The sequence below is a fragment of the Genypterus blacodes genome, unplaced genomic scaffold (assembly GCF_046128005.1).
Source record: "Genypterus blacodes isolate CSIRO-AG114 ecotype Tasmania unplaced genomic scaffold, CSIRO-AGI_Gbla_v1 ptg000039l_1, whole genome shotgun sequence".
NCBI lineage: Eukaryota > Metazoa > Chordata > Actinopteri > Ophidiiformes > Ophidiidae > Genypterus > Genypterus blacodes.
In genome coordinates this window covers 3,937,441-3,950,666 of record NW_027466852.1, presented here as the reverse complement: position 1 = coordinate 3,950,666, position 13,226 = coordinate 3,937,441, and the positions used below count along the sequence as shown (strand labels likewise).

At 37.6% G+C, this 13,226-nt stretch overlaps 1 protein-coding gene across 1 annotated transcript in view; it reads left to right on the top strand.

The window, feature by feature from the left end:
- Positions 1–13,226, top strand: part of sorcs1 (sortilin-related VPS10 domain containing receptor 1) — a 132,682-nt gene that overhangs the window by 59,405 nt on the left and 60,051 nt on the right. Inside the window, exon 2 of the mRNA XM_076148133.1 lies at positions 10,904–10,971. Within this exon, the coding sequence (XP_076004248.1) occupies positions 10,904–10,971 (68 nt within the window). The remainder of the gene's footprint in view (positions 1–10,903; positions 10,972–13,226) is intronic.

The window sequence follows — 13,226 nt, the reverse complement described above, 5'->3', positions numbered from 1 at the left end:
GAATTTCTGTACTACATACATTTACATAACAAACAAGCATTCAAATACCCAATTTTTTTATTATTGGCTTATTTTGTCTGTGCTGAGATATTGACACTTTTCAAAAAAATATTTCTAGAATAGCTTCATTTGTAATGGAATCCCATCAAATCTCACTGTTTTCACTTGTTTGAATATAGCCGGATTCTTGGGGACCCAATAATACACAATTATTTGTATACAATTAAGAACAAAATAATCATATTAGATAAAATATAGTATTGGATGCTGGGGATATGAATGTTTTGTTAGATGGCGACCTGAAGATGGCCGACAATCAGTATTAATGTGTTGGACACATAAGAAGTTGGTGCTGACTGGAGAGTTGCGACTGTTATATGCTGGGTTTTAAGAAAGGTTTGAACACAGAGTCATTACATTAAAGCACCACCTTGGGAGAGAAAAGCAAAAATAATATCCAGCATTCAATCAGCACTGAGAAAGGCCGATCACTTGTATTGAACTAAAATTCACATTAAGGTCCCTGGTCATTTGCACCATGCTGAGGGGCCACAGAAGACAGAAATCGATCATCGTTTACTCATGTCATCTACATTAACTTGCAGGTAATGACACCCATTCAAATCAATGTTTCTGACTGTGCCGAGTACAAATGGATTCTGTGGTTAGAAGCCACCGAGCCTTTAAAGATGATGCTTAAAGAGAGAAACGGCTCCATTCTGTGATTCAGCTGCTTTCACCCCTGCCAAGCATGCTCATTTGTCCTTGGATTTATTCCCCTTAGAGTGAAGCCAGAATGCCTTCTGCCCGAGCTTGTTGGTGTACTTCAGCCAAGACCCAGACTGGCACCACAGCCTTCAGCGACTTCCGGTGTGGGCTGGGTGAAGTGGTCAGAACTAGTGTCATGAGGAGTTGGAACAGATTCTAGTGCTAACTAAGCCTGACAGTACTGTCTGACAGGTTGAGTCTGACCTTCCTCACTGTCAAGCTTTATAATAGGATGACTTAACAGTCTTCACCTTTATCTGTTGGAGTGTTGGTTTTTTTTGGACACTGTTTCCTTTTCCCTCTTATAATACAGATAATGTAATGATACATATTTTCAGAATTCAAGTTAGATTTATCTTAGTAAGACAACTTCATGAGACATTCACTGGAAATTTAGATGTGGTAATTTAAAGTCATGAGATATACTGTAGATCACAATTATGAAACACTAAGGCACAAATATCCTTCATATTATTAAGTAGAAATGTATACAGTATGTAAAAAAGATAACATTTTGAGAAACATAGGTCAAAGGTCTGATTTACACTGAGATACTTGAAGCAAGGTTTGGATTTAGTAATTGAAAATTGCGATGCGTAAATCATGACTGTGACATGCTAACTCAATATTTTTAGTAAGGAGCATATGATATAGTTGAGTCAATATTGTATTTTACTCAAAAGATCAAAATTGATCATTTTTTGAACTAATTGTTACTCTCATAGCTTCAGTTTAGTAAATAAAAATTATGAGATATTAAGAATTCAGGATCATCTTGACTTAGAAATGTTACATTTTAACACAAGTTGAAAAAAACAAACAAATGTGCCGTAATTGTCGTTTACTTAATTGAAATTGGCTTAGTGAGAAAAAATAAAAGACTTTTGATTATAGCCTGAAATGAGTATTCTTGTTTGATCTTCCCTATATCATTTTTTCTTCATTAATCTGCTCCCAACAGTTGTGCGGACATCGATACAGCTGTCTACATTATGTACATGTTGAAAAAATACTGCTTCCCAGGAGACAGCATTTGATGATCTCATTACAGTGGCGTTGAGACAAGGTCAACACCAGAGCTGATTATGATTTCCATATCTACAAGATGTCTCCTCCTTAACAGATGAATCAGCCTTCCTCCTTGAAGCTTGTTCGCCTTTTATGTTAACATTTATCTGCATAATACTCCTATTTTCTGTTTTCAGTTTAAACACTGTCAGTCTGTTTTAGCAGATATTTTCCCATACAAATGAATCACATGTATAATGCTTGCATTTGCATTTGCAATTTCAAACAAAGTGTTTTTGATGATGCACACTGAGAAGTATGCATATGACAACAAAAGAGGGTCAGTGTCAGCTCTGCATTGTTGTCTGGGGTGATGTAAGCAGGTAGGATGAGTAGTTCTGGAGAAGTGCGCCTTTTTTCATCACAGCCTTGTCTAATCACCCTTTAATCACATGCAAATGATTGGAATAGGGAATCTTTAATTCCGAATAATGGGAACAAAGGGAGAGATAGCGGGAAACAAGAGAGCTTCTTAGTTACCACCATCAGTTTGCTCTCCCGGCAGCTCCTAAGGGGACTTCTTTTAATCTAGTCTTGCCTTGGGCAACAGCTATCCAACCCTAAAGCTTCTAGTCTGGATGACATTAAGCAAAATCAATGAGCCTTAATTCTCTTTCACAAAGTTGAAAAAATATTTTTGGTTCTACTGAGACTTTTGTAAATTAAGCCATTAACCGAGTTGTGATATTTCTGACAGCCTATTTAGATAAGTACAATTCTTGTCAAGTGTAGGAGGCAGCAGATTGTATCCCACAGGCTGATTCTGAACCTGGAAAATAATAACTTTGCCATTTCATTTCATTTCCCCTTTTATGGATATGTGCTGTTGTGTTTTTAGTCAATTGCAGTTTGAGTATACTAGTGACACCTGCTGGTTAAAGAAATTTTGAACAGCAAATTTTGGGATCACAAGCTATGCTCACGCATAAACAGTATAGTCAAGCTGAGTTCATTAGTCCATTTATGACACAAGACTGAGTCCTGATGTCCTGATGTGACGTGAGCTATGTTCATAAGCAGTCTATTTATAATCCTGTTTACGTGTAGGCTACTCCATTAAACTGGATTCTTCACCACTGAACTGGTCTGAGAATCAGAGTTGATTGAGAGCCTCAGTTGGAAATCCCTATGGCAGGATTTCAGTCCAGCAGGCATATCTATGACAAACACTCTAGTTCAGGGGTCTAAAACTCAAAAATCTGGCCTGCAGTGTAATTATATTTGGCCCGCGAGATCATATCAAATGTCTATTAGAGCTGGCACGCCGGTATATAGTGCAACAACTTTAGTACTCAGGGCCGAGTTTACCCGGCGATTTGCCAAATTTGACGGTTTTTATGTGGTCTCATTGAAATAATGTGATGACATCTCTTTGTCCTATATCATAGTCTCTTTCCAAAAAGGGAAATTATTTTGGAATCCTGATTATTCTTGATTGGTAAAATGTGAAAGGTGTCATAAATCCAGCAAGTGTGGTACGAGAAGTCTTTGTCTTGACTGTTGGGATAACTAGGCCAACACACGTACTACGAGGAAGAGATCTTAAGAAGAAAGGGAGGAACGATTTTGTTTGGGGTGGGGACATGATCTGATTTACCACAGACATTAAAACTAAACATTTGATTACATAAAGCAAATTAATGCTGTACAGGTGTCGTAACATATCAAGTTTACCTAATATGTCTTGTGATGAACATGAAGGTATATGGATGTGGTTATATGTGATCAATATGCACTCCATTCTCCTGTTCTGCAGTCTGAAGGCAGCGTATCCTCTTCACATTTTAAAGACATGACATGACGTGGAATGCATAATTCATCATGCCATCAGCCCTGTCGCATTCAACTCCAAAATTAAGACCAATCTGAACAGACTTTATACACAAGACACAAAAACTTTCAGCCCAAAAATTAACACCAATTTGTCAGGTGTCATGTTGTAAGGTTGGAGGAGTTGTGGGTGCATGACTGGGTACAACACAATCTTACAGATTGCCGCTTTAACACTGAGCTCAATTGTTCTTCAGTATTTGACCTTACTTACACATAATTTACTGATGTATACACTTTTGACTGAAGGACTTTGTAGTATTAGTATCTATGCAGCTGAGTAGTGTTTTTTATCATTATTTCATATTTGTGATGGTATGTTAACTTTCAAAAGATAAACATGAAAGAAACCCTATTTCATATGTCATTGGCCTCAAGTTTAATTTCTCTGTACATTTAATAATTTCTACACATATTTCTGATGCTTATTACCAGTCAGTATTCCTTTAGTGTCTCGCTGAAGCCTTTCATGTCTAAAAATGCATTAATGGCCCCACACTTGAAAGATAGACCACTTAATTGCAGTAATTTCATACCCAGATGATACTGTGGAATAAATTGACAAATTGTAACTTAGGTTAACAATCAAGTGGGAGTAGGAAATGAGTAGCTGCAGATGAAGGAGCAGTGGCGGATCCAAAGACGTATGATCTGTTTTTCTTGCTACAGCAGACACAAAAGCAGAATAAACATAAGAAACCAGCCAAATGCATCATGGTGGAGCTGTGCAAACATTGTCTGGTTTTGGTGAAATCAAAAATGTTGGTGAAAAGACAAACTGTATTTAATCTGTTAATAATTCAACTTGATCGTTTCATCCTTGGACAGTGTAATATTGTGGGTGCATGTGAATATAAGGCTCCTCAATAGCATCTGAGAGTTACAATTAATAGGAAAGCAAATCAGCTTAAATGAGGCCACAGAATACTGATTATTTGCTGACTAACAAGCAGCACGGATAGCTGAACATTTGTATGCGACAGCCTACCTGGGATACAAACCTTTGACGAGCCTTGATCCAGTATGATCCTGATGAAGATGTTTTATTTATAGATTTGCAACATGTGCCTGGAAGCAAAGTTTCCCAAGTGTGTTTTACTTTCATATTAGCGTGAGGCACAAGTAGGCAAGATATGACAAGCAGTCTTCGGTTTGATACATTTCAAGATTCCAACAGACAAAACCATTTTTACCATTATATGTTTGTACTGCTGTTCTTCCTCTCTCAGTCATTGTTAGAGGAATATTTTATTGAAATAAAAACTCTCCAAAACTATTTCATTGATGTTTCATTCAAACATCCTTGTGGCAAGACGTCTCAAAACAGACTTTATCTCCTATAAAGGCTTAGATATGGTTCCTTTTACAATTGTAAACAGTGGAAAAAGTGACCCCTGGAGAAATCTGGCCTCACGTGATAACAAAAATGAGAGAAACAAAGAGTTCAGGAAGCCCTGCGGAACATGATCCCCACATACTCCCCTCTTCAGAATGGGTTTTAGGATTCAGCATTTTACATTTGTTAATTCTGTTTCCACGTGCCCCAGGAAATGGTAATTGTTGTTTGTATATGCAAGTTTGGGAATTTTGATCCATAATGATATTTTCTCTCTCCTCCATCCAAGGACAATTACCAAACACAGGCGATAACAGTGTTTGCCAGCCGCAAAGTCATACTGCAGATGACAAAGAAATGAAGTGCAGGTATTGCACCTAAACGTTTAAAGCTTTACACAGACACAAATTATTGCTTCCCTTCACATCTCTTATATGATTGCAGTAAGACATTAGTTAGTTAGTTAGACATTTACACATATCTTAAATCAACAATGTTCTTTGAATTGATTGACACTAATACACAGAAAGCCAGCCTTTTCAATGTAATTGTGAAATACAGAATCCAGATGCTGTCACAAATTTCTTGAAATGTATTTAAATACACAGACAAATGGCAGACAATGACTAGATTATAACAGGCTATTGGATACCAAATATTTACTTCAGCAATAACATTTGAGCAACAACAAAACAAAAAAATACAAAGCCTCAAGTATCAAATATTTTCGAAAACAATTCAAAAACATTTGACCGAATCAATACAATCTGAAAAGAATACATCTATCATCTGTCCATCCATTTGCTTTACCCACTTGTTCTTCATTTGGTTATTGCAAACCTGATTTTCATGATCATGTGATCCATCTTTGATTGAGTCCATCATGAAATGATGAAAAAAAAGTCAAAGTATTTTCAGTGTTTGTAAACATAATTATGCAATGAAGATTTCTAGGCTGCAAATTAAAAAACATGCAATTAAAAGTAAAAGTGTAAGAATAATATTTAGACTCCTGAGGGTGAATCTGTCTGTATGGCAGACTGACACATTTGTCTTGCTGCTGCTGCTGCTTTTAACTAAAGTTTATCAGCCGATGACTGATGATTTCCTGTGGACACCAACACTTTCCCAAATGTGACACTACATGCTCTGTTAGTGTTGTTGTTGTCTGTGCAGAAAGTCACAGTTTGTTGCTTCGGCTTCATATTAAGCCACTCAACACAGATATAAAACTGCTCCTGTTATTTGTTTCTCTTGTTATCTTGACGTACGCAGCCAAGGATGACTGCCAATGTTGAGCGACTCTGGAAATTTAGGCATGTTTGACACTTTGGCAGCAACTTTTCATCAGCATGTTTTTGCGGAGTGGATATCAGTCTTCTTCAGCCATTCTTTTCAAGCTATTGTTTTTGTTTGTCGGTGGGGGGTGGGGGGGGGATGTTATAAATCTCACAAACACACTAGACCATTGTTATTCACTAATGTAAACGGTTTTGACAGGAACAATCTTCAGTAAAGGCCCAGCTCTAAAGTCATAGCATAGGACCACATCTGTAAACAGAAGCTTGTAAAGTGCTTACTGTACCCCATGTACTAAACTGTAGTGTTTTATAGCATCATTAACACTGACATCTGTTTATCACTGAAGCTCTGTAGCACTTTACTGGTTTGCCTATATTTAAGGGTTTTTTCAACCTTTGCTTCATTGCATTTATCTGGTGACTGTAAGTAGTTACTTTACAGAAGACAAGAAGCATTGGCGGAGTTAAAATGGAGCGGTGCCCATTGGGAGATAAAAGGAAAGCTGTTAATGCAGTATAAACATTAGTCTCATGTGTTGATCAGAGTTGGGATTAAGGGGTTGGGTGGCCGCAGATAATTTTCAGATTTCAAAATAAGCGGCCGCATTCTTAAGTTTGGGAATGGCTGCTTTACACCTTTACCGAATATCCACTATGGAAGTTGGAGTGAAAAGTGTGCTGATATAGAGAGGGTTGATTTCACTTTGCCAGAGGGGAGGGCTTGTTAACAGTAATCCTTTTTTTACTCTACACAATTTTAAAAGTGGATATAAACAGATGTGAGTGTGAAGCGGAGTAGTGTTGAGAAGTAAATAGATAGCTTGAGAGGGAAATGTAGCCCTTCCTTATTTTTACAACTTGCCACAGGGGGTTAATCACTGTGTGAAACGGGTGTGTCCGCTGGAGTGGCAGCATTGAAGTGACAACATTTGTTGGATGCACATGTTTTACAAATTCAAGTTCAACACATACTTTCCACTGAATTACAAAAAAAAAATCACAAAAAGAAGAATGTGTGCCTGATATCCCTGGTAACAGATACTAGTAACATTAATCCATTATTAATGTGACATCATTTCCCAGACAATTCTTCTCACTTATTACTTTGTGTAACAATGCTTGGTGTACTCCCAAAGTCGTATTTGCTTGTAACTTGTATTTTTGAATTATGATGTTGCTGCTCCCAATTAAGCCCAAGTATTGAGTACTTCTTGCCTGACTCCCCATGAGTTACAGTCCTCCCTGTCTATCTCCTACACGGTCACGCTTTTCTGCACATCTCCACAGTCAGAGATGAGTGTGTGCGTGTCTATCTGTCTCTGATGGAGTGAAGCCTCCCCTCATCATAATATTTACTGTAGGAGTAGCCTGCTGGCCTAATTGGCATAGTCACCGATGCAGCATATGTAGCTTGCAGTGGGAGCCCATCTGACATGGCCACTCGCTGATCACTGCCCACATAGTGTCCATATGCGGCAGACAGAAGGGCCTGCATGCACGCTGCCCTTCAACTAATGAAGCCCAGTCAACCATCTTATACCTCTGCAGCCTTTTAGAAGACTTTACGCAGAGTATTAAGCCAGCATTGCAGTACGAACACATACAAATGCACGAACACACACTTAACACTTCCACACACAAAATACGATACCAGGACTACATGGGACAATGCAGAGTCGTGAAAGCACAATTGCCTCACATTCCCCTACACACACACACACACACACACACACACACACACACACACACACACACACACACACACACACACACACACACACACACACAATGAGATGAGAGCTTTCTATTGAGCTGCGCATAAGTTGTGAATTGAAGAATTGGAAATGGAAACACTTGAGTTTACAGAAACCCTCATATATTGCAAATTCAATGTTGCATGGCTTGGGTTTCTGCCATGAGACATCACATTCGAGTATAATAACAGACACGATTTTGCAGTTCATGCGTGCTTGCTCCTGGCACTTTCATTGAGGTTCCTTCTGTTCTTTCTAAATGGACCCGGTCAGTCATTAGCATGCAAAGGTCTCGTCTGGACATTTAAGGTTATTCATTCCCTTGGCTCTTTCTTTTCACGTTGCTTCCTGAACCTCATTTAATCAATACCTTTTTTTACGATTTATTGCTGCCGTGCTTGTTATTTTCCACAGCACAACCACAACACAGCACTTTTGAAATCTCTGCGAGCCTCAGGTCAACCGAGTGTGCCGCGCCTTGTGGGTGTTTTGGAGATGCAGATGTTAGCGCATATTTAATAAGCCTGATCACAGGAGCCCCGACCTCGCAATGTAATTTTGCTACCCAAGGTGCATCTGTTCTGCTTGTACTCACAGATACCCCATGCTGGTGGAAATATTTCACAAAGTCACATAAGTCATGCAGTGGCTCGGTATCAGACAAGCAGAAGTATCAAAAGAGAACCCGGGCAAGGAGAAAGAGTGGCATACACAGTGTCACATGACCTGGAGGCAACAAATACAAATGATATAGATGGAGGTTGTTTATTTTATTCTATGCACTGGGAAATATCTTTGTGTAGTGCACATTGTTACCCCAATAGCAAAGTCAGAGATAGGAATATACCAGCAAATCAAGCAATATATTATGCGAATTGACGTTTCTCCAATGGTAGTCTCTCCTTCATCACATGGCCATTGCGCCGTAGGTTAACCACATCACATTGGGGTCATCAGATAACTGTCAAAGTCACAACAGACAATCCCAGAGGATTTCCACACAGTATCAGAGAAACAAAACCTAACCCATGAGCAAGGGAAGAAATATCATGACAGATACGTTCAGGAAAAAAACCTTATATTACACAGTAAGTGTAGCGTTGCCTGTGAAGATTTCTTGCCTCTTCTGCTTCTCAGGTGCTCTGTGCATTGCAAATGCACCTTCAGTCATAAAGTAAATAGATTGTGAATGTGCGTGCTGCATTACTTTTCATGCTTGGAGCCAATTGTGAGGATTCTGGCCCCATAGGCCATTCCTGACCCACTTTTCCAGCATCTCATGCACATTCATGGTCTTAATATGGAATATTTACAAAGCAGTGATTTAGAATCAATCTTATATATGATTAAGTAATGATTTGAGACAATTTCAGGGAATCACGGAGCAAAATTCAATGTAATGTATGCATCAGTAGCTACAATCTTTGGAGACAGGTTAAAGCACATAACTAATTGACACATTGACATAATTGTATATACTGTATGTGAAATGGAACACTTTTCAAAAAATGTCTTCATATTGCATCTTTCTTAGACGATGTGACACAAATGACCTTAATATGAGAGTAATCAAGGTATCTAATTAATGGAATAGTCCTGGGCATGTTTAGATGTACTTTGATATAATGCAGATTACTTAACATTCCATAAAATAATTAAGATGCCTTTTCTTTCCTTTTATTACAGAAAATCTGGGGTTAAATAACTTGATTTAGCATTCAAAATGTAAAATATTACAAAAAGAAAATTACATCAGTGATTTACAAATCTTTACCTGATCAACTGACAAACTACCTTGGTGTAAAGTGCCACTGAAGAGACAGCATGTTTTGATACTTGGTAGCATTGAAGCATTTCAGTCAGCGATGTTGGTTTCACGCTTGTCCTAGTCAACATCTTCTCCTCTATCTTTTCTAGTTTATGTAGTCACTTCAAATATTATATTTTCGGACTCATTTGAGTGGTTTTCATTCACTGCATTTTTTTATTTATATACATTTGTGATTTGGTATCAAACATAACACAGCTATTTATTTTTTAGTTGCACAATTAGTTTCATACTCTCCAAAATGTGTATGCCTTGACTGTTTGAATATTCGAAATGGCATGAAATTACTGAATAATTAATGTTAGTCAGTGGTAGTCTTGTTTATAAGTTGGTGCAAAACCTACATATTTCAATTTCAAAGCCAACGTTTTTTCTGAAGATTTAAAACATTTAAAAATATCAAACTCTCAGCACTGGTGAAGGTGAATTTCCTTTTTTTCCCCTCCAATATATTTTTTTATTGAAGAAAGCATTTGACATGACAGTGAGCATACAGTTATGGGACATTTTGGAGATCGTTTTGTGATACAGGAAAGAGAACGAGACAGAGAAAAGAAAGCAATATTGACCGGGACCTGTGGAATGTGATACACACGTGGACAAAATGTATAAGGAGACGAGGGGATGGTGACCCGGGCCGATGACCTGTACAGTCGGGTTGTTAATAACGGCGTTGTTGAAGATAAATAGTTGTGTTCAGTGTCAAAGTAAAGGTAATGAGGCCACTGCTGAAGGTGTATTAATCTCTGTTGCAAAGCAAAGTTCAAATGAACGATTGGCTTAAAGGTCAATATACTTTCAAAATGCTGGCAGAGACACAAAAAAGTGACCGAACCGGAGTTAAAAAAAAAAAAAAAAAAAATCTCAAATCCGTTTGACCAATCTAACACACTGTAGTTCCTGTAGAATTATTGGTGTTCACACTGCTGTGCCCTGTCTTTGTTGATGTTGTGTCCATACTGTTGAACCTTTTGGTCAATGGTACTCTATTGACCTCCGTGTTTGTTTTCTTGTGCAGGTAATATTGATGCTGACAAAATTGTTTGACTTCAACCTCAACAGTGTCACTGAGAGTTCATTGTGGAGGTAAGTGTATCACACCACACACTGACTGAAAAGCCTCAAGCTAATGTTCAACATGATAAATTAGTCATAGGTGAATGCATGTATTGTTTCACTATATTGAACATTTTTGTTGAGGTTGCAACTTCTTCTTGTACAGCTTTCATAAATGAATAGTACCTTAACAGACAGGTGTCTCAATCTGAATTAATGAAACATCCAGCTTGGAACCTTGTCCGTGAGCCACAGAAATCGCTCACATGGAAGTTCAGTCTGTAATCAGTGCTGCTGGAGCTGTCAGTTATATCCAGCAAATTGCCTTGGCCAGCCTTGAACACAGCACAGCCTTCCTCAGAGAACCATCCTCATTTCTGTCTCCATTCTGATGCAATGTTGGTAGATGGCTGTCAGAAATAAATGTGGGTGCATGAACGCCTCGGAGAAAGTCTGAACTGAAGAAGGTCTAGATAACTAATTATTCTGAAGAAATGTATTAATCATTACTTATGTTGCTGACATTATCACAGACATGAACAGCCATTATACACAGCCATCACATCAAAAAGAGGCACAAGGACAAATGAAGTTCAAGCATTTAGAAATAACTTAATTTAAGTAAAAGTGGCATAAAGGACTCCAATTCTCAAACTGATATTTTTTTATGAAAGCCTGCTGATATATAGTATATAATGTATGGAAATTGACCCTTGTCTCTTGTGTAAGTGACAAAAGAGCTGGGTTCTGACCTTTTTAAAAACAGGGAATGGAATACTACTACTACTAAAAAGAAGCAAGTGGGCAAGTTAGATATTTCCATTGAAATACAGTACATGTTTTCTCATCCGAGTCTAAATTTGTCTGAACAATTTGAATCTCAAAACTCAACTAAAATGATGTAAAATTAGATGGTAAATTTCTTTCAAAATTTCAAATATTATTCATCATTACAAACGCTGCCAAGCATTGGTTAACCCACCAAACCTTATTTTTCATTTGTAATACAGTATATTTAGGTGAAAATTGTATATTAAATAACCTGTAATATGAGAAAATAGTAGACCAATAAAAAACAGCTTTTCAAGGGAATACAGTTGTTTTGACATTTATTATTTTATTGAGGACATCAATGACATAACAATGAGCTTGCACTTTTTTTTATTTATTTTTTTATTATATTATTTTATACCTAGAAAGGGAAAACAATAATGAAAATAAGTAATATGTATTCCAATATGTAAAGCAAACTTTAGAATATAAACAGTTAGGATGACTGAATGAGTTAGGGGAACCTGTTGGCATCATGTGGGAGTAGGAAGTGAGACAATGGCAACACTTTGGAGGTGGCACACACGTCGTGGAAATAGAGACGGGACAAGCAATTTTTGATGCTGGAGTGACACATTTTACACAGCGCAGCATTTCACTGTCTGTACAATGCTGTGCAATGCTGTTCTTTCATTCTAATCTAATACATTCAGTATTAGAAATAATAATAAGTAATATCAAACTGAACCACTGTAAGTAAGGATTTGAGGGATACTTGAAGTAGACAAACTAAAACTGACTAAAACTAGAAAGTAATTTACCGTATGTGACCGAATGTCAGTTTCTTCCAGAATATTACATGTATTATCTGCAATGTAAAAATAGTTAGACCAGCAGTGAAAAAAATACATTCCTTATCTTTTTAAGCACTTACTAACACAGCTATACCTTACAGTCAGTTTCTAATGTGGGAATGTGAAAACCTGCCTGGGCTGGTACCAAATACTTTAGTAATATGAGTTTTCACAACACTGGAACCAATGTCAAAACTCAGACTGATATTGCATCACCATAATTGTTGGCAAGGACTGTGCCATAACAAGCAATCCAGAACTTTTAGCAGGAAAGATTTTTGTAAAAGCATATGATTTAATTCAATTTGTCTCAAAATCAACTACTTGTTAACGTTTACCTGAAGTGACCTTGACAAGTTCACTCTGTGTTGACTTAAATTTGACAAAAGTAGAGCTACCTGTGCTTGAGTAAAATAGAAAAATAGGAAGGAGCAGCTTCATGGAGCTAACAGTGTTCCATTAGTCACGGATGCTGTCCCAAGGCTTAAACTCTCACCCCCGCCAAATGTACCATTTAATGCATGAACTTTCAGCGTCCTGGCCAATTAATCAATGGTGTGAATACCAAGCCCTGTGTCCACCATTGCCTCACTGTCATACAAATTATTATAAATAAGCCAAAATAGCTAGAAGTGCTTAACTATGAAAAGTTAAGGAGGC